This window comes from Columba livia, chromosome 1 (genome assembly GCF_036013475.1).
Source record: "Columba livia isolate bColLiv1 breed racing homer chromosome 1, bColLiv1.pat.W.v2, whole genome shotgun sequence".
NCBI lineage: Eukaryota > Metazoa > Chordata > Aves > Columbiformes > Columbidae > Columba > Columba livia.
This window is the reverse complement of record NC_088602.1, coordinates 96,671,378-96,693,051: the sequence shown is the minus strand read 5'-3', so window position 1 is coordinate 96,693,051 and position 21,674 is coordinate 96,671,378. Positions and strand designations below refer to the sequence as shown.

At 49.1% G+C, this 21,674-nt stretch overlaps 1 protein-coding gene across 1 annotated transcript; it reads left to right on the top strand.

The window, feature by feature from the left end:
• Nucleotides 1–7,427: 7,427 nt before the first annotated feature.
• LOC102086099 (cystathionine beta-synthase) lies at nt 7,428–21,177 on the top strand. Its single transcript, XM_021286500.2, is given in 12 exon segments — nt 7,428–7,541; nt 7,543–7,698; nt 8,997–9,066; nt 10,349–10,440; nt 11,532–11,657; nt 12,700–12,784; nt 14,408–14,513; nt 15,359–15,430; nt 16,687–16,821; nt 17,374–17,482; nt 18,230–18,314; nt 20,860–21,177. Coding segments are annotated over 12 exon segments (1,230 nt in total). The 5' UTR covers nt 7,428–7,442; the 3' UTR covers nt 20,955–21,177.
• Nucleotides 21,178–21,674: the final 497 nt, after the last annotated feature.

The window sequence follows — 21,674 nt, the reverse complement described above, 5'->3', positions numbered from 1 at the left end:
TCTCTTTTCAGTTTGGGGGTTTTATTTTGTTTTGGTCAGTCACCATGCTGAGCAGGATAACGTTCTTGGGTTTTAGCAATTTAGCATCATGGGCAGCAAGGCGGGGAAGGTGCCAGGTCCCTTCCACACCCAGCCAGGAGTTTTGGGGTAGAAACAGAGGATGGGGGCTGGCGAGAAGACAAGATGCTATTTTAATTAAGAACATTAATTATTTCAGTCTTCCCAAAGATACAGAGGTGGATTGGTTCTCATAGTCCTTGAGCCAGTTCTGACACACTATAACATCAACAAGAATCACTTAGTTTGCCAGGCCTATTTTTATAGGGGGATAGTCGCTATGGCTGGTGGCAATGCAAAAAAGCAGTCCTGTTTCTGGTTCCCACCCTCTCCTTCCCCGCATGGCTCCCCTTGGCATGCAAGGCAGCACAGGTTGCTTTCCCTTTCCCCTTCCCTTTCCCTCATTTATTGAGTTATTGCCTTACATTTACCAGTATTCAATAGAGGTTGCAGTGTGTGCGCAGTGACACTTCCCATGGAGACAGAAGCAACACTGTATGTGTAATACTCCATAATTTCTTGGCTTGAGATGGAAGGAGGCTGCCTCCGTCTAGTAGTAAAAAACTACTAACCCTGTACTCCTGCAAAACAAGAAGTGTTTATATCACGCTTGCAAAACCTGGAGGGAGGTGTGTGCGTGTGTGTGTGTCTTTAAATGAATCAGCATGTCATCCCTGTTCCGTATGGACTTTCTGTGAGCAGACAGCCATCTGCCTGGCTGTGATAGCAGACAAGGATCACTTGGGTTCAAGGTTCAAAGGATGATAGTAGGCGAGAGCTGTGCAAAGGAGAGCTGAGCAGTGAGGGAGTGGGTCTTTGTCACCCCACTCAGAGAGACATGCTGGCGCTCAACCAGGGTCGTTATGTTTGTGGCCCCAATAAACTCAGCCTTCACCAATCTTTTCCCTATGTCTTTTTAATAGTTCAAGGACACAATTTTCCTGACTGCGTGGCAAGATGCATTTGGTTGCATGTTGGGCAAACAAGTCTTTTCCATTCTGGTCGCAATTGCTGTGACGTGGTTCTTGGCTTCTGCTAGAGTCTGCCTGGGACCAGGAGGGTGGATTGCACTGATCCAAGAGCTCAGTTTAATTATTTGCAAAAAACCCTCCAGAGTCCCCTGTGGCCTGGGCCTTTCTGATGGCTTGGAGCCATCCTTGCAAGTCTGGGAGTCCTGGCCAGACAAACAATAGTTGGCGCAAGGAGAGCTGAAAATATGAAATGCAGAGGTGGTGCTGGGTAGGATGGAGGAAAGAGGAAGACCAATGTACCATGCAGGGCCTTCTGGCTTTCTCACCCACTACATAAAATCCCAAGGCTTCTCAGCTCTTCTCACCTCAGTAGTTATAAGCCTGGCTGAGGGTCTTGCAGAACAAGACATTTCAGAACAGCACTGAAAATTACTTAGTTTATTTTTTATGCAAAAGATTTAATAACATTGTTAGAGCGATAGAAAACTATAATTAACTCCTGTTGCCATTAATTGTTGATGACGACCTTTTCTCTTGGAGTTGTATCTCTTGGAGGTGTATCTCAGCGGCCTTGCTAAAGTTGCTGAAACCTCACTCAGATTTTACCTCGGTTCATGTTGCATACCAGTTGCTTTGACTTTTTTTTTTTCCTGCATTATTTCAGGCCAGAAGAAACAAAGATCCTGCCCAACATCCTGAAGAAAATTGGCTGCACCCCAATGGTCCGAGTCAACAAGATTGGGAAGTCCTATGGGCTCAAGTGTGAACTCTGTGAGTGTCCCCTTTCCACCAGTTTTTTCCATGCCACGAGGTGAGGGTGAGGGGCGGTGTTGGAGGGGGGCTTCAGAAGAGGCTCTGTGGAGACCAAGCAGAGATGGGGAGGGCCAGATGCAGCACATGTTGGGTATGCTTATTGGGTTACACTACAAGTAATTCATCAGAAGAAACAGGGTGCTTTCAAGCTGCAATGAGCAGGAAGCTAATGGTAGTGGAGGCACCTCTACCCCTAGATAAGTGCAGCACAAGCTCAGAGCGGAGCTGGGCTGAATTTGGGAATGAGTGGATGACAACAGGGCAAGGGGCAGGGATGCTGCAGCACCCCTCGTAGCACATGGTGTGCACAGGAGAGACTGGCTGAGCCTTCCCAAAACATGGTGGCTGGGACAGGGCGAGGGGCACAGTGGGACCCTTCCCACAGCCTGCCCAGGCAGAAGGAGCTGCAGAGAGCTGGGTTTATCAGCCACACAGGTAGTAGGTCCTGGTGCTAAAAGCCAGGCCAAGGTGCTGGCTGCAGGGACAGGTTTTCCTGCAGAACCCAAACCCCCTGAGGGGATGTTAGTGTAGTGCCGGTGCTGTCTCAAGTAAAGGTTGTTTTTAGCCTGCTCCCCTATGGAAATAAGGATGATGTGATTAGGCTGTCTCTGCATATATGGGCTTTTCATTCTCCTTTGCTTGGACAACTTGGGTTGTCCTCCAGTACTCAGTGCTGGTGAGGCCACACCTTGAATCCTGTGTTCAGTTTTGGACCCCTCACTACAGGAAAGACATTGAGGTGCTGAAAAGAGTTCAGAAAAGGACAATGAAGCTGGTGAGGAGCCTGGAGCACAAGTCTGATGAGGAGCAGCTGAGGGAACTGGGACTGTCCAGCATGGAAAAAAGGAGGCTGAGGGGAGAGCTTCTCGCTGTCTACAACTACCTAAAAGAAAGTTGTAGCATGGAGGGTGTTGGTCTCTTCTCCTGAGTAGCAAATGATAGGACAAGAGGAAAAGGCCTCAAGTTGTACCAGGGGAGATTTAGACTGGATATGTGGAAAAATTTCTTCCCTGAAAGGGTTATCAAGCATTGGAACAGGCTGCCCAGGGAAGTGGTGGAGTCACCATCCCTGGACGTGTTTAAAAGACTTACAGATGTGGTGCTTAGGGACATGGTTTAGTGCCAGAGTTAGGTTAACAGCTGTACTCAATCATCTTGAGGGCTTCTCCCAACCAAAACGATTCTAGGATTCTAACTTTTAACCCTATTTAATTAATGTCAGCCAAATTGGGCAGAAGGACAGTAAGATTCAGGCAGTAAGACTGATGAGTGTCATGTAGTTGTGTAGGAAGGAGACGTGGTGAGCGCTCACACCCAGTAGAAGGGCACAGCAGGACCTTGCGATCCTGTGTGGCAGCAGGGATTCCACCTGGCAGCCAGCCCCCCCCGGCCAAACAGCCACAGAAAACATGTTGTGCCCTCTGATCAGATCCCTTCTCAGGATCTGGGATCCTCAGGCCGCTAACCCTGCAGCCTCCATGTTGCACCACCTCTTGCTTTGCAGAATGAGGCCTCAGGGAATGGTAGGGGACCGTGGAGCAGAGGTGGCAGAGGTGGGAGGGCAGGACTGCAATGTCTGGTCCCCCTCTGAAGGAGTCTATTCCTTGGAGAACGTCTTGCTGTGGAAAGCACCTAACAGGAGTGAGAGGACTTGGTGCAAACAGCAGTGAGGAAGCCAGGGAGACTTTGCTGGGATGATGTCTCCCTCCCCTGGTGCAGGAGGGAAAGGAGAGCAGGACAGGCAGAGCAGCTGCACGGTGCTCTCTGAGCTGCAGGTCAGGACAGAGCCTCTCTTACCAAGCAAACACAGGAATGCCGGCAGCAGTTCTGTGTCAAGGAAGCAGTTGTGGTTGGACACAATAACCTTGTAATCTTTCTGCCACCAGGGATCTCTGAGTAGCTGGTAGTTTTGCATTGTAGAATGTAATGATGAGCACAAGATTTTCTTCCCCATTGCTCTGGCTGCTCAGGTATCATCGAGTTGATTGTCAGCCTGAAGTAGCTGTCTCTGCTGGGATGAAGTGAGTGACACCCCCACAGTACCCATTTCTCCCTGTTGTTCCTAAAACAGAGCTTCGTATCATCAGTTAAGATGTATATGCTCATCAAAACCTTGGTATGAAGAGTCCTCCCCCAAGCACTAGCTGTGGGGGGGCCTGATTAGGAACAGTTTGAGCGAGCCTTGAAAAGTCTCTGTTACTTGGATCTTGGTAGCTCAGCTAAGAAAGCATAATTTTGGCTGACACTTGAAAGTGCCCTTTCTATTGTTTGTTTTTCTTTACGGCACCACATTCAGGACTACAGATCATCCCTACAGAAGGGTGCCTTTTTAGATACCTGTTGATAACCATTATGGCCCAGGAAAGACCATAAGACTTTGCTGTCAACTCTGACAGTGCCTTGCTCAGAGAAAAGTCCTCAAGGCATGGCAGCAAGGTACATCGTACTGGTGTGGGACCTTCCCCCTAGTAACCACTGTACGTCCTGTTGATTTTAAACCCAACTTGGACTTAACAGGCCTGCCCGCTGCCTTCAGGGTGCTTCAAGTAGACGAAACATGGGGGAAAGATGGACTATGGGCAGGTACACTTGTGGGTAATCCCATGACAAGCTGTGGCACTCTGTAAGCAGACAGTGGATGTGCTTCCCTCCAGCAAAAGACCCTCCCACAGGGGAGGAATGGATGTCCTCAAAGACCACAGTGAGAGCTGGGGGAGCAGGGAGCTGATGTTCCCAACTGCAGCTGGTCAATGACAGAGCCTCACCTTTCATTTCCAGTGGCAAAATGTGAGTACTTCAATGCGGGGGGCAGTGTGAAGGACCGCATCAGCCTGAGGATGGTGGAAGATGCAGAGAGAGCTGGGATTATAAAACCGGGAGACACACTGATTGAAGCCACTTCAGGAAACACAGGTGGGAAGGGCAGGGATGCTCCCTTCACCGGGGTACCGGGCAGGATGGTATCTCTGATGCGCTGCTGGAGGGCTAGGGATCTCAGGAGCTCTTGCACTGCCAATTACAAGGTCAGCTTGAGGCTCCATGGCTCTGGCTCCATCCTCCCCTTGGCTCCCCTCCCGGTGGCTGCAGGCGGCCCGGGGTGCTGAGATGCCTCACGGCTGACATTCCTGAGGGCCTGTGAAAGTCCTGTGCCTGTGCCAGGTTACCTTGCAGCAAGGTAAACAGCCTCGGGAGCTGGAGAAGCTGGGGCAACCCCAGGCGTTTTCAGGCTGGGAAGCTCTTGGATATTCAGATGTTTCCAGAGAGGGCTTCCCTGACAGACTGGAAGATAAATAATCTGGTTTTTTTCCTGGTCACTGTCATCATGTTCAGGCACTAGATTATGGTGGGGTACAAGACGAGGGGGCACAACAGAGGGGTGTCCCCTTTCTTTTGCAGCCTGCACAGGACCATTGGTGCAAGTTTCCTTAACTCCTTGCTGGTCCATGCAACAGTGTCCCCACCATGTCAGGGACGTGTGTGTGCACAGTGTGCTTTCCTGAGAGAAGGTAAGGTGGAGGCTGTCGAGACAGAGCTGAGGCTATGTCTCTCACTGTGCTCCCCGCCTCCCCCTCACTAGCCATGGAAAATGGGCCTCATATCCAGGAATTTTGCTCTGTACCTGCCTGTTTGCTACAGGCACCCCAGAGCCAGCTGTTCTTTCCCCAGACATGGGGCTGAGGGGACCTGTGTGACCCTGGTACTGTTCCCCTGGGGGACTGCACTACCTTTCTTCTCTCCGGGGGGTCACCATGCTCCCTGCAGCAACCCCCAGTGCCCTCTTGCAGGAACACACTGCTCCTACCTTGCCTTCCCGCTCTCCAGGGGGTCACCATGCTCCCTGCAGCAACCCCCAGTGCCCTCTTGCAGAAACACACTGCTCCTACCTTGCCTTCCCCCTCTGGCTGGGGAGCAGCTGGCTCCATCCATCACCCCCAGTGAAACTGGAGCAGAGGTCCCCGTTGCCCACAGGGTGACATGTGCAGCTCCATGAGTCCCCTCCCAACTGAGAGCATTTGAGGGGGAGGGGAAGGCACTCGTGAAGGCAAAATCTCTCTCTTGCGTTTCGGAAAACAAAGGAGGAGACCTGAGACTCGGTGAGGGAAGGAAAGTGGTGCCCAGCCTTGCTGTTTGCTCTGTGTCATGCTAATAGACTCTTGCAAGCAAGAGGGATGCTACAGCTCAGCTCGTCTGATAGCGCATCCTTCTGTTCTCCCTGGCACTCCTGGCACATGCCAAGAGGCTCACAGAGGATGCCCTCACCTGTGGGTCGTTCATGAACATTTATAGGTTATGCTCACCATTGGAAAGAGTACTATAGGAAGCAATATACATCAGTCAGCTTTGTCAAATGCTGTTGTCGACCGATTCCCTTTCCTCCCCACCAACCAGGAATCGGGCTGGCACTGGTGGCTGCAGTGAAAGGTTACCGCTGCATCACTGTCTTGCCGGAGAAAATCAGCATGGAAAAGGTCAGAGCTCTGTATGGTATTACCCCGCAGCTGGGGAATATCTCCTTCCCTGTCTCTCTCTGCCTCTCCCTTTCTAGAGATAGAATGCCCTCTCTTTTAAAGGGTAACAGGCCTTGGTGCACACACTGACATAGCTTTGTAGTTATTAAGATTTCATCTAGATGGAAAAAAAAAAACATGCTGTGATGGCCTGGCTGATCATCTAGTGTCAGCAGTGCAGCTGGGGTCACACATTCGCTAAACATGGTGTGTGGCGGCAGAGAAATACAGCAATATTTGCTGTCTGCAAGGGCAAGGGCTGGATGGAGCAGAGGAGAGGGAGGCAGGGCGCTGGGACTCGGCTGCCAGTCCTGCTAACTCCCCCTCTGATGTCTGATGTGTCACTTGGTCTCTCTGTGTCTCTACAGTTTCCTTTAACCTGGAGACACTTATGGTTATCTGAGCCTGCTTTCTTGCATGGCAGTTAAATTATTTGCATGAGAGCTGATGATCAGGTGAAACTGCTGCCCTGGAGATGGCAGAAACGTTTGCATCAGGGAGCCGAAAGTCTGGCAACTGCTCAGCTGAATGCATGCCAGTGAAGGCAGACCCGGACCCTGACTTGGCTAAAAGCTGAGCCCTTCTTCAAGTCACTACCCTCATTTCAACCTAAATCTCACTTAAACTCAGTCTGGATCAGGTGCCACCTCCAGCTGCCATAGGCTTCACCTCCAGGTGCCCTGACACTCACCCACCCTTCGCTTTTGATCACCTCTTCCCCCGACAGCCACATATCTCTGTGAATTAATACCCTTGGGCTGATTTGTAGTTGCTCTTTCCCCATTCTTTGTGAGGGAAGAGAAGGGACAAAGACAGCTGGGGCAAAGACAGCTTTAAGACCTCTTTGCATGCAGGGGCTCAGACCACACCACCCAGGAGATGCTGCTCCCTTACCTGGTTCCCTCTGCCCCTTTCCCCAGGCACCAAGGAGCACCACAGTGTTACCTACCTCTGCTGTGCCCCCCTCCCGCCCCCAAGTAGGACAGAGCACAAGGCCAGGCTTGAATACCTGTGCCAGTTTCAGGCAGAAGTTCCTGGGTGCCAGGAGGATGTCAGAGATAGTATAACTGAGAATCGGACATTGTGTCTCCAAATGCTAAATGTCTCCCATGTGCAAAGCTCTTCTGGCATCTGAGGCTGCCATGAGTCTGCAGGTTCAGATTACCAGTGGTATGTGGGATCACTTGCATTAACATCTACTCTCTTCCCTCCCAAAGATCGATATTCTGAAGGCTCTGGGTGTTCAGATTGTGAGGACCCCATGTGCGCGCTTTGATGCCCCAGAGTCTAACATTCGTGTTGCCTGGAAGTTGAAAAGTGAAATCCCAAACTCTCACATCCTGGACCAGGTAAAAACCATTCCTTCCCTGACTCTCTTTCGAAACACAGTTTATAGTGTGTGCTCCAAGTGTGCTTGTGTTTGGGAGCTTGATTTGAACCAGCAACAGAGGCAGATTTCATCAGTGTTTTATGGTATTTGAAATTGAATCACTCCTCTGTAAAGTACGGTGTGACAGAAACACAATAAAGGACACTTCCAAACTTGTAATACTGCTGCCAAAGCCTGGATGTGGGCAAGGCTGGGTTTTCTTGCACACTTCAAAGGCTCCTCAAACTGCTTCAGATTTAACTTTGACATAAAAAAAAACCCTACTTTTTATGCCTGGCTAGCAGTCTCTGTTCTGCTTAAAAAATGAGCCTCATGCTCTAGAGGGCAAGCACCAGTGATTCACACCAGCAGCTCCTGCAGCACTGGGACTGTACAGGAGGGCCCTTCTCCCTCCCGTCTGACCCTGCTGCAGGAGCATCCCTATAATGAGTAGGGAGCCCCCACAGTGCAGAAAAGTCAGGGAAGTCCACTCCTTTAAAGAAAAAGGGAGCTCAATATCTGAATATGTTTTTCAGAAGCAGCCTCCTCTATGGGTATGAACATGGGGCCCACACATTTCAGTGCTGTACTTGTGTCCCACCTGTAGTAAATCCCTCGGTACACACAGGGCAACTACTCTGGCCCACAGTTCCCAGCCACCTAACTTGCTGCACTGCCAGCCACAAATGTCCCTAAATGACAAAACAGTTCTCAAAATTGTGCGTGTATATATATATATATATATATATATATAAATGATACTTGAAAGAAGTTTTCTAATGTTTTTTTTAGGAGGGATTTTTTCTTTTCCTGAGCTTTTAGGAGTATCGTGGGACTGTGTTTTCAATTTTTTCAGGGCAACAGAAAAAGCTAAAAATGCTTCTACCTAAGCAACAGATAAAATACTCAGGAGCTCTCTTGCTTCCAGCAGCTAGCACTTTAACAAAACCACCAGATCTCACAAAGCCTGGCAATGTGGCATATGGGACAGCCCCACCACTCCCTAACTAGTAGTCACCGACTGCCAAAGAGTGAGTGGTTTGGGGCACACTTAGTCTTCCAATGTGGACAAATCCTTAGAAACCTGTCCCAAAGTGACAACCGGGAAGAATACTTGTGACCTGGCCTGGCCAGGTTGCAGTCTACCTCTTGCCAAGGAGGGGGAGGGAGGGGAGCGTTTGCATGCTTTGGGTAAAGCTCATCAGGAGCTATTGCTAGTTTGGTATCTGACCTGTGCTTCAGACAGTAACTCATGCTGTTCTCTGTTGTAATAAACAGTACCGAAATCCAAGCAACCCCCTGGCTCATTACGACACCACAGCTGAGGAGATCCTGGAGCAGTGTGAAGGTACTGTCTGCGCTGCTGTTTCTATGTGCTGAGGATGTGCAGAGGGCTATAGCCCTCTCTGAGAGACTTGGTTTACATAATTTATTGTTCTAAATGTCTAGAAATGGCCAAAAGGTTCTCTGTAGTTGAAGGCACCCTTGATAATACTGATACGCAGACTGTGGCAGCTTCACATAATCCACTCCAGATCCACCTGAGCCTGCAAGACTTCCCTGCTACAGCCTCCCATTTCAAAGGCCTAAGGAGGAGACCAGAGGCTTAACAAATTCAGGCTGCACCCAAGGAAGAAGAACTCATTTCTCAGAGGCTACAACATCTCTGTGACCTGTTAGCTGAGAACACAAAATGGCCCAAGAGGCCTCACTGAGGAATATAAGTCCATCAGAGCATGACAGGCTGCATCTGATCTAGCACACTCATTTGCAAATCAAAATAGACTGAAACTTCACAGACTAATGATATCTGATGTGGCAGCTAGGGGAGTTTAAAGGACTACCCCAGTCCATGTCTGTGCAGATAGAAGTGAAATTTATTGACAGCACTGGGAGGACTGCGAAATGTAAACAGGACTCCAGGGCTGTAGCTGGAGAGAAGTTATTGTAACAGTAAAGCAGCTGAGTAGCAACAGAAACAAGAAAGCCCCAGCCTTCCCTCCACTACAATACTTGGATTTGTTCCTACTGGTTGCCAGCAGTAAATTGCAAGTTTCTTTTTCCCAATGTAGCTCTCTCAAGCTCTCTCAAACTTTCCCAACGTTTCTCTCAAGGCCTGACTCTGATTCTGCTCCTACCAGTCCTAATTCAAGATAATATGACTGATGCCAGTGGTGCTATATCTAACTGACACAGGTGCCACGGCAGAGCTCTGCCATCTCTCCGCTGTGGATGCTAACGCTAGCTGAAAACTTGTGCCTGTCATTGACATGTGCTGCTACTCATGTGCATGCTTTGCTTCATCGTGGTTTGGTTTGAAAGTGCTGATCCTCCCTCCCGCTTAAGCCACTAGATGCCAAAGATGCAGGAATCATGGACACCAGTGGGAGATCTGGATGTCACCTTCAGCTCCCTGTGCTGAGGCAATATTAGCTGTGCTCAGATCCTGCAAGCTTATCTAAGCTTCTCAGCAGGACCACACTTTGGCCGCCAGCATGACTTACAACTACACAGGGTTGTAGCAGGTGCAGGGCACAGGGTCTGTCTCTGCGCGGGGCCCTGAATAAAGGGGAAACTGTGCTGGAGGCCATGCTGAGTCCCTGCACGCCTCTCTCTTCCCTAACCGACAGGCAAGGTCCACATGGTGGTGATGGGGTCTGGCACAGGAGGCACCATCACTGGTGTTGCCAGGAAGCTGAAGGAGAAGTGCCCGGAGTGCAAGGTAAGCTGGGAGGCAGGGCTACGCGCTGGGAGTCCTGCCCCACTTGGGTTTTCCTACCTGTGCTTTTGATCAAGCCTAACCCCATGGCTCACCTGAACTGGCACTTGTTGTCTCCACTTATTTGTTTTTTTCGCAGCGAGCCTGGTTTTTGTTGGAAGCAATTTGATGTTGTACGCAGCTTGACTTAGATCCACCTGAGTACATTAGAAGTCACAGGCTCCACAGCCCTAATCTCACCCTGCCCTTTGCAGGACAGTCAGATGTCCCCTGCAGAAGCGGCTGGCCCAGCTGACAGCATTACTGCTTCTGCTCATGGCTAACCTGGCTGCTGAAAGTTCCTGCTCTGGCACCTCTGTGAGAGGCACAGACTGTGCACGTGCTTCTCATCTGCCGCTGCAAAAGACTCTGTGCTGTCTGGTTGACATCAGTCACAGGTGCTCATTCTGCAGAATCTGTGCTTCAAGGCAGACGGGAGGCTTGTGCACAATTCCTGGTCCACTAGAAGCAAATTGACGTGGTGTAGACCCAGCCACAGGGGAGCCTGGTCAGGAGATAACCTCACTGACTGCTTGAAGCTGCATGTGGAGCAGTGTCACCATCCCTTCGCAAGCCGAATGCTGAGGGAGGCAACCTCAGCCCATACACTGAGCTACAAGCAGCCAGGGAGGTGCCACTGTCAGCCAGCACACCTATATGCAGAATGGATGTTTGTGGCCATGGGTTTCCCCAGGTCTGGGCTAGCTGGCTGGTTTTGCACTGGGGCAGATTAAAGAGCACTCACACTATCCTAAGAGTTGAGCTTTGGAAGCAGCAGGCTCTGCCAAAGGGGTTAAAAGAAACACCTTGAGAGTGATAATATTTTAAGCTGCCAGTCACTTCTGCAGCAGCTGAACTCTACCTAGGATGTTCTTAAAAAGCCAATGGGGAACAAGACCCTTCTGTCCTGGAAGATCTCCATGCTGCCAGTGGATAGGAATATGAATATAATGGGAAGGAAAACATTGTGGTTAAGGGCATGAGTAATGTCTTCCTTTGAGCTCTGTGGCTGACAGTTTCTGAATTCCTCTTATGTCCTCTTCCTTCCCTCGAAGATCATTGGTGTAGATCCTGATGGCTCCATCGTTGCTCTGCCCAGTGAGTTGAACAGGACGAACACGACAAACATCGAGGTGGAGGGCATTGGGCATGACTTTATCCCTACTGTCCTTGACAGATCAGTAAGTGGCTGTGTGATAAGAGGCCCCCATTTGATCTCTGGCTTTGCATCCAAGCTGATCCTAAGTCCAGAGGTAGCCAGCTCTGGCACCTGGCCGTGGCTCATCCCTAAGGCTACTTGTGTGCCTTCCCAGTGCAGAACAAGATGTTGTGTGCGAACTGAGGCCTCAGCCCTAAAGCATCTCTCTGAGTAAATCTGACTACAACTGACCTACGAGGAAAGGCCAATCACAGTGGCAAACGAGGAATATGCCACTGTATCAGCCACTTCAGCTCAGCCTCACTGATGTTCAGAGCGTGCCTCTTGTGTTATGATCACATAGAAGAGGTCAGTCTGAGGCTGCTCTTCATCACGTTAGTTCTTCCTGAGCCTTTGCTGTTGTAAGCACCACATGCACACAGCAGAAATCCTTCACCATTTATGGGCTGGAAGACAAGATCTAAGCCATGTAAGACAACAGATCATGAATGTTGTATGGCTTCTTGTCAAGTTTCTTCTCATTCTATCAGTTGCCACCAGGCACAGGGATTTAAAGCCCTGACTCAAGCTGCCTGTGCTTCCTTGGCCTCATTCTTAGAAAGGTCCCCCACAACCACAGACGCCAGATTCTTTCTGTTTTCTGATGTTGTGTAAACAACATCTCTGCTATTGGTGCATGGCTTTAGAGCTGTGACATGTAATGACCCAATACTCTTTTTGTAGTTGGATCTGATTTTGCCTGGTAAAATCTGGACCATTAGTGTAGCCTAGCCCAGGATATCATGCACACCACTCCCTCTTCTGCATCCTAACTCTGGGCCTGTCAGACGTTCCCAGCTCTCCAAGGAAAGGATGCTGGCTGGAAAGGCTGGCAGGGGTGCCTGCAAGCAATGTCACACCCTCTGAACCAAGGACGCCTTGACAAATGCACTTGCTTTCAACAAGTGTCAAAAGCAACTCAAAGCTGCCAGATGTTGTAGGTGTCAACACCATGGCATGCCTCAGAGGGTCGGCACAGCCTGAAATAACACTGCCAAGACCCAACCTTCTTGCTTTCTCTTCAGGTGGTTGATCAGTGGTATAAATGCAACGACAGAGACTCGTTCCTCATGTCTCGCAGGCTGATCAGAGATGAGGGATTATTGTGTGGTAAGCATCAATGACAACTATTGATTCTCTTAACAAACTTTACGAACACCATCCTTTTGAGACCAAACAGCTTTGGGGTAGGTGCTGTCTGCATTTTGTATCTGCTGTAGGTTAAAAGGACTGAGTGGCTGGGCCCTGAACTAGGTTGCTGTAGACTTCAGACGTGTGGCAGTGTGTCCGTGGTCTGGGATCTGACTCATGGGCCGCAATAATTATAGAAGCAATAACTCTTCTCTTACTGAAGCACGGTTGCACATGAAACTGGATCTTCAGGCCCATCTCAGTGTGGTGTAGTGTTACCCACGCTGAAGAGAGGATTAATGGGACTTGGGGCAGGACAGGTGGGCTAAATCTGTCGCTCCACTAACAGCTCTGTAAGGCTGCGCTCTGTCATTGAACAGTTTCCACACTAGAGGTGCCAGGTTTGGACCAGGAAAGTTTGAAAATAAAGAAAGTGTAAGATGTTCTTACTGAGTATTTCTTCCTGTGCCAACAAGCTGTAAGTGATCCCACTGGCTTTCCAAAATGAACAGGTGCCCTCAGAGAGACCCTGCCTGTACCCTAAGAGCCTCAACACAGCATCAGCCTTTTTCCAACTTTTCCTGCCACTGAGCAGGTAGCTATATATTTGCTTCCAGGACCAGACAATTTGCAGGCTTGTAGTTACAGCTGATAAAAGTCCTGCCTGCTCACATCCAGGGAGTTTTGAAAAACTTCAGGCCATTGGTAATGAAACACATGAATGTTGATTTAACCTAGCAGGCACAGAGTCGTTGTGTTTCAACAGAAACCACTTGCTGAACTTAACTATAATTTGTGAATAGCTTCATGTTCTCTGAACTGCATTTTTCAGGGCTGTTCCTTATTTGTTTGAAAAATGTGAGCCAGTGCTAATTAGCCTGCTGTAAAATACGTGCTGCCTTGAATGCAGTGTGTAATTGGTACACAGTGGAATGTGTTTGACTTCCAGTACTCAAACTACCAGTGGAAGAATTGCCTCCGTAAAGCAGGGACCTGCTTTCCCTACGTGCTGCAAACCACATGCGTGCACACAGACACAGAGAGCGTTTAAGTCTTCTCATCACGTTGGCCTGGTATTCCAAGCATGAATGTAATGTTTATGGTTTTTTCAGTCTTTACAATGCATTTAAAGCCAATTTTTGATTGCCAAATATGTCAGGAAGAAGCTCTAGATTTGGCATGGTCTTCTCCTCACCCAAATGAAGGTTATGGCATGGGCAGCAGTGGTATGAATGTCCCCATATTGAATCTTTCAGCCCTTGGACTGCCCACAGAATCATCACAAAGAAGTGGTTTGTGAAGTTCCTAAGGTGACTCTTATGCTGCCTCAAAAGCCCATGGCCAAGAGCCACCATATGAACACATCCCTTCTGCCCCTTGCCTCTTCCCAACCCTAAACCCTACAAGGCTGTGGGGCCGATTGTCCTCCCACTCCTAGCATCTTGAGCTGCCCTGCTGTACAAGGTGCCACCTCTGCTACTGCTTTGCCTGGGTGCCACCGCGCTATTAGCTGGGGCAGTGCCGTGCCCCTCACACTGGGACTGTGACCCTGCTCCCTGGGCAGCCTCAGCTCTTATCTCTCTCTTCTCGGTACCCATCCAGGCGGCAGCTCGGGTAGTGCCATGTCCGTCGCTGTGCGGGCTGCCAAGGACCTGAAGGAAGGTCAGCGCTGCGTCGTCATCCTGCCCGACTCTGTTAGGAACTACATGTGAGTTTCTGGCTTCCTCCCCTGCTTTCCAGCGTTGGGGTGGGAGCTCCCACAGCTGCCTCCCACACTTTCTGCATATGGCCTGGGCTGGGGCCGTGGGGCCCCTCAGTGACATGAGCTTAGCACTGCTGAGCCCAGGTGGTGTGAGCTGCTGGAGAACCACCCCAATAATTCAGGCTGGACATGAGGAAGAAATTTTTTACACTGAGGGTGGTGAAACACTGGCCCAGGTTGCCCAGAGAGGTGGTAGATGCCCCATCCCTGGAGACATTCCAGGCCAGGCTGGACGGGGCTCTGAGCAACCTGATCTAGTTGAAGATGTCCCTGCTTATGGGAGGGGGTTGGACTAGATGAGCTCTGAAGGTCCCTTCTAACCCAAACTATTCTATGATTCTATGATTCTAGCTCTGATAGCATGGGACTTGGAGTGAGCCCAGAGCTGGGAGTCTCCCCGGAGCAGCTCACAGGAAACAAACAAACAAACAAACCAACCCACAATAAAATGCACAACAGGGAGAAATAGCATACTACCCCATGGCAAGCACCAGGAACTGGGTGTTGGGAGACTTCGGTTTTATTTCCTCTTGTCACTGACTTACTGCACGGAGCAGGAATCAGTCAAGCTACAGTTTTTGAACTTGCATGCCTAAAGTTAGGAAGATAAATAGCTGACGTGCTTCTAAGAGTTACTGAGCACCTACAGCTCCTGTTGACCTTAAAAGGCGCTAAGAGCAGCCAGCTGCAAAAATCTTGGGAGCCCCAGGGCAGTGTTGCAGTCTAGTGCATGAAACAAAGCACGACTTCCTCTGGAAGGCTCAGACTTGCTCTTTGTTGGTGATTTCTAGGTCCAAATTTTTGAATGATAAGTGGATGACAAAAAACGGTTTCCTAAATGAGGTCCAGGAGCACAAGCCTTGGTAAGACAACTTCTTTGGTATAAGCTGTGATAAGGGAATCAGCTTTTTGAGTCTGTAAATTATTAGCTTCAAAGGAAAATGTAATCTTTTAGTATTTAGAAAAAATTCACTGAAGTCCCGATGCCTCTGGGGAGGCTGTAATGTCAGCTCCCTTCTTTTGAGTAGTCAGATATCCGAGTTCTCCAGTCAAAGTCTGTAAAGGAGCCACTTCTGTCCTGAAGTTGCTGAACTACTCCCATGTGGCAATCATTGTCCAGGCCACCTAAACCCTGCTGAGCAGAACAGCTGTGGTAGACATCTAGCCCCATTCAAAACCTTCTCTCTTTACAACTGATGTTCAAAGGAACATCGGGCCAGAGGGGAGATGGGTCCCTCTTGTAGCAAGCACTCTTTCAAATGGCTCTCGAGGTCTTTTCAGGCAGGGAACCGTTCATTTTCATTTTCCAGAGCTGTGGGACAGAAAAGACTACCAACTCAGCACACCATGGGGAAAGAGTCCCCTCAAGTCATGGAATCACAGACAAACTGCTGGTGCCAGTTGATATGTGGCTGGGCAAAAGCTAGTTGTTTAGAAAGCATCTAGTCCCACATTAAAGAGCAGGCCTTATTGATGTCACCTGCTCCTTTGGGTTACTATAACCAAAGATTATTGAAAAATATTTCTTAAAAACTTAGTACATTTCCAAGGCCTCTCATGCCTAGTTAGAATTGCTATTGGCCCTTCCGGCCTCTATCATTGCCTGGCCTTTTCTGCAAAGACAAATGTCTGAGCTGAGTTGGGAGCTGCTTGTGGTCCCCAGCAAAGAAGCATGGCTTGTCCCTCATAAGTCACATGAACATCTCTGCCAGGCTCTCTCCTGGAGAAGCTGCAAATGCTGCATTTTGAGGACCAAGGATGCAAACTAAAGAAATGAAACTGACAGGCCTCCTCCACTCATGAGTTTGAAGTGAAGGCCTCAGTAGCTTCCTTGGATTCAGGACAGCTCAGCAACTTGCTGACTGCTCGCCTTAGACGTGCCTCTGACTCTGAAGTTGTACGAACACTGGGTGTGGGAAAAGCTTGGCTTCAACAAAACCTGGTCATGGTGGAATTGTAGTGTTACTCCTTTTGGGGACAGGAGTGGGGTGAGCTTTGCAGGCAGACAGAATATCTCTGCGTGGGTGGTCTCACCTCTACTGGCCTTGCCTCCCTGAGCAAGGCTCACAGCTGCGCAGCAGAGGGTAACAGCTTGGTACTGCCATTTGTCTTCCAACAGGTGGTGGAACATCAAGGTGCAGAAACTGAATCTCTCAGCCCCTCTCATTCTGCTCCCAGAAGTCAGCTGTCAAAAGGCAATTGAGATCCTTCAGGAGAAGGAATATGACCAAGCTCCTGTTGTTGCTGAATCAGGGTAACTATTTTTACTCATTACTGAGATGGCCATTCCCACGGGAAGAACAGCCATGATGAAGCTAAAGAGAAAGCTGCATTTACTTATCCAGTGACGGGGCTCTTGTGTTGGATTTTGTGATGCGTATTTTTAAAATATTATCATCTGCCTCCTTGTGAAGATTCATCAAGAAAGCTCCCTATAAGTGAGCTAGTTAAGGTCAATACCAAATCCAGTACCTACTGGATTCAGCAGATGTTGATTCAGTGCACAAGCAAGGGGAGGCCAGAGGAGAGGTAAGGGCTGGGTGGGAAACCCACTCAGATAAGCAACTGGAGAGCCCACAGGATTTACTTTTTGCAGCTGCTGGGTCTTGGACTGCAATAGAAGACTATAACTGCTGTTAAACCAACAGCTTGGTGAGGACAAGGATCTTGTCCTGCTCAGATGAGCAAAAATCTGATGGCAGCAGCAATTTAGTCACTGACTTCAAGGGGAGCAGTTCAGCCCCTACATTAAATGTGTGCCTTACCTCAGGTCTGACCTTTTGGAAAACTCCCTGTTCCCTTGCAGACTTATTTTGGGAATGGTGACCCTGAGCAACACCCTCACCTCGGTGCTGAGTGGAAACGCACAGTTCTCAGACCCTGTTACGAAGGTCATCTATGACCAGTTCTCAAAGGTACCACTAAGGCTGTAACTGGTGTCAACTGCTTTTTGGGGACAGAGAAGGGGGAAGTGTTGCACCATGACCCTGAGGTGTGAGAGGAGCTAGGAGAAAAGACAGAAAGGTGAAGGTAGAGAGAGATGGGGAAGGCAATGGGGATGTCATGGAGATGGGAGTAAGGACGGGCACCTGCAAAAATGCTGCCAGGCCTGTGGGGTTCAGACGTGGAAGCTTTCACATCAGGGGCAAAGCGTGTGAATGTCCACCCCCTTTCTGACATTGCCAGAGGATTTCATCCAGCCAGGGATCGTCCCCCTCGGAAAGCACAGCCCAGACATTCCCAGGGCTCGGCACGGCTGGGGCAAGAGGCCTGGGCTCTGATGGGACACAGGGCAGGTCCTGTGGGTGTGCAGGGGAGTGATGCCTGGTCAGATGGCCATCAGCCATCCAGAGACGGAGTGAGGTAAATGGATGGTATTTTTGGAGAGTGGGAGCCATTACCCCATGCTGGTCCATGGAGGCCCTTTGGGCTGGGAGAAAACAGTGCTGTAATTCAGCTACAGCAAAGGCAGGTTTGCAGGTTGCCTGCATCCCCTCCCATCTCTCCAGAACAGTGTGGGTGGGTGAGGTGTGTCTGATCCTCGTCCAGCTGGCTGCCATCCTGCGAATTCAGGGCTACAGACAGAGACAGGAGTCAGGATCCCTGACGCTGTCCTTTCAATGTGAAGTGAAATGTAGAATGGCTTTTTTTGTCCTTTTTAGATTGGCCTGGAGGACAACCTTGGGAAGCTTTCCTGCATCCTGGAAAATGACCATTTTGCTATTGTTGTATATGAGCAAATCCAGTGTAGGTATCTGCAGAAGCACTGTACAGGCTTTGTACAAATGTTTGAGAGGGCAGAGGGAAATTCTCAAGCTGAGCTTGCGCAGCTCCTCCACATGTGCAGCCCCTGAGCCTCTGCAGGAAGGATTTCTGCCCTGTGGCTCTGCAAAGCCCTGGAACTGCCAATTATTTGCCCATTTACTTTCCTGACACGATAGGGTTGAGAGGGTGCAATCTTAACCACAGGAGCCTGGGACCAGCACACTGCGGGATGTGTGTCCTGCAGGAGCACTTCCCAGATCCTGGCCATGGGACCTACATTGTCCCCCCATGCAGGGGTGATGCTGAAGCACCCAACAGCTCCCATACCCTCTTCTCATCTCACAGCTTTCCATGGAAACCCACTTTTGAGGTTGCAAAGGTATTTATTATTTGATCTCATTTAGTCCCCTCCTCTGACAGCTGCAGTGGACTTCAGGCAGCAGCTTGGAGCACAGTGCCTTTACTGTACAGATGTAGGTTCCGGACTCTAGTATTTGTTTAGTCTTTTGACCTTGCTGGTTGTGGGCAAGAGAGGAAACATGGGAGACATGAGGGATCTCCACAGATTCAGTATCCCAATGGCAAGGTCGAAAAGAGCTCTCTGGTACATTAGATAAATCTTAGATGGAATTCAGACATGTAGGTGTAAAGGCAAAAACTACACAGCCTGCATCCTACTGCTTAAAGACCTCATGCTGTCCATGACCAGAGGCTGTGCCATCTTCTCTCAGCACCACTGTTCTTGCTACCCTTGGAGATGCAGCCAAGAGATGTCCTCATGCCTGTGTGCCCCAGGGGGTGTTGGTAAACTGATATGCTAAGGGGCCTTGCATGCTGGGTGCTATCAGATACCTACCCTGGAGGTCCAGAGTGAGTCAAGAAAGCTGAAGATAACTGTGTGGGACTGTGGGCAAGCCCTGTGGTGGGGCACTTGAGTCAGGAGCCACAGTACACACTCGTGTGTGGCCTGGGACATCTGTGTATAAGCCATACCTGGATCACAGCTGGGCATAGGGGTGCTCTGACAATTCAGAAGCACCATTAGACTAGTCCTATAAAGCAGCTGTACCAGGAACTTTGGTTTATTCTCAAAACACTGTACAGCCACCCCCTCCTTGGTGAAGCAAATTGACTCACTAGAGTCATGTGCTGTAGGACCACATTAGGTTGCTGACACATCCATAGCAGCAGGGGTCACACCTTATTGCTCCTCTGACCGAAACAGGTGTGGTGACAGATGCTGTTCTGCAAATCTGACCTAACGCAACTTTCCAGTACAATTATAACGTAAAACTTCTACAAGTACAAATTTGGCCTTATCTCGAGGGAGTTGCGTTGTTTAAAGTGTTAGCAACATCAAAAAGCAGTCAGATGACCCATGTTTAGGTCTTCTAAATTAGAGCCAAAGGGTGTGATTTTATGGGATTACACACACATTGAACATGCAAAGCATTCCTGTGGTGCTCAGCATGTGATACTGCACTGTATCGACTCCCAGCAAAGGGGTGTTTGCTGAACTTAGGACCTCGAAACCGACTGTGCGCAAACATCCCAGCCCCTCTGCTTGTACCTCCGTGGTCAGCGGCCGCGTAGCCCCATCGATTCTAATGCTGGCTTGCAAGTCCAGCCATGTTCCCACAAAATGTTGCAAACGAAAGTCAGTGATTCAAAACTGCCTTTGGTGCGCATTTCAAATTCTCCCACCAAAAATAATGCTAGGCAGAATTTCCTCTCTCAGCTATGCTGACATATAATAACAGAAATCTAATTTGTATCACATTTGTTATATAAATTAAGTGGTATCTGCAAATTAAATGATACCCACCAAAAAATACTGGCCAGCTGTATGCAGTGCCTCTTGTTCTGGTTTTCAAACAACACCTGTTTTCTTTTCCAGAGCTGCTGTTTTAATGCTGTCATGGTTAACCCTTTATTTATTACTTTCTTCCCAGGCCTTCAGAGCATGCATTTTATCTTGTGTTTGGACTCTGGTGGCTAGTTTAGTTTTTATTTAAGAAAACATTTATCAGATAGTTAAAGCAATTGCTGCAGTGCTGTTTTATTAATGGAAGTGTAAGACATTATGAGAACAGAGACGAAAGTGTGTCCCTGCTGCTCTTAAGGAGTGTCATTAGCTTGACTTGAAAAGTTTTGTGGTGATAGAAACAGGACTGGAACAGAAGTTTAGTAATAACAACTGGGAAATTAAGTTTCCTGCTCTGGTAAAGAGTTCATTATTTGCAGCGAAAACCTCCCTGACGTGATCCCAGGCTGAGGCTGCATCAGTCATTTCTGTTGAGGCAGAGCAGAGACAGCTGCTGTATCCATTAATGTTTTATTTTAATAAATGAATAGCAGCCTCTGCAAAGCTGGGGGTGAGGAGGGTGCTTCTTTGCTTGTTTTGATGTGGCTTTTTGTTTCATTTTGGTTTTGGTTTGGTTTTGGGTTTTTTGTTTGTTTTTGGTTGCTTGGTGGTTGTTTTTTATTTGTTTTTATTTCACTAAACTGGTATTTTCTGTGCTCACAGTCAATGGAAATGGCAGTTCCTTCACGAAGCAGATGGTGTTTGGTGTGGTCACAGCGATGGACCTCCTCACCTTCATCAGCCGAAACGAGAAGTAGCAGAGCATGTTGGCTGCACCCCACTCTGCTCCTCTGGCAGGGCCAGGCATGCCGCCCCAAGCCCGAGACACCCGGCTGAGGGTGCTTGCTGGTCTCACGCAGCTGATTGTTTCTCAAAATGACTAGGTGAAAATTGTAATGTAGTAACTATTTGTCTGCTAAATGCCACCCAGAATGTCACTAAAGAGAAGATAACTAAAGAAATTGCCGTGTGTTGTTACATGGAACGTCCCAGTGCAGGAGAGGTAACACAGGGGGAGGGTGGGGATGGGAAAGGGATGATTGAACCTTACCTAAAAGGGACTTATAAGAAAGATGGGGACAGACTATTTAGCAGGGCCTGTTGCAATAGGACAAGGGGAATCATTTTAAACTGAAGGAGGGGAGATTCAGGCCAGACATGGGGAAGAAATTTTTCACCATGAGGGTGGTGAAACACTGGCCCAGGTTGCCCAGAGACGTGTCAGATGCCCCATCCCTGGAGACATTCCAGGCCAGGCTGGACGGGCCTCTGAGCAACCTGATCTAGTTGAAGATGTTCCTGCTCGTGGCAGGGGCGTTGGACTAGATGAGCTTTGAAGGTCCCTTCCAACCCAAACCACTCCATGATTCTATGGTTGTTATCACCCAGATTTTAGCAGGTGGGGGATTTTGGTGCGTTTTCCAGCAGTAGGTACCGATGCACTGCATTGTGTTGCAGCTGCTGCGAATCACCCTGGT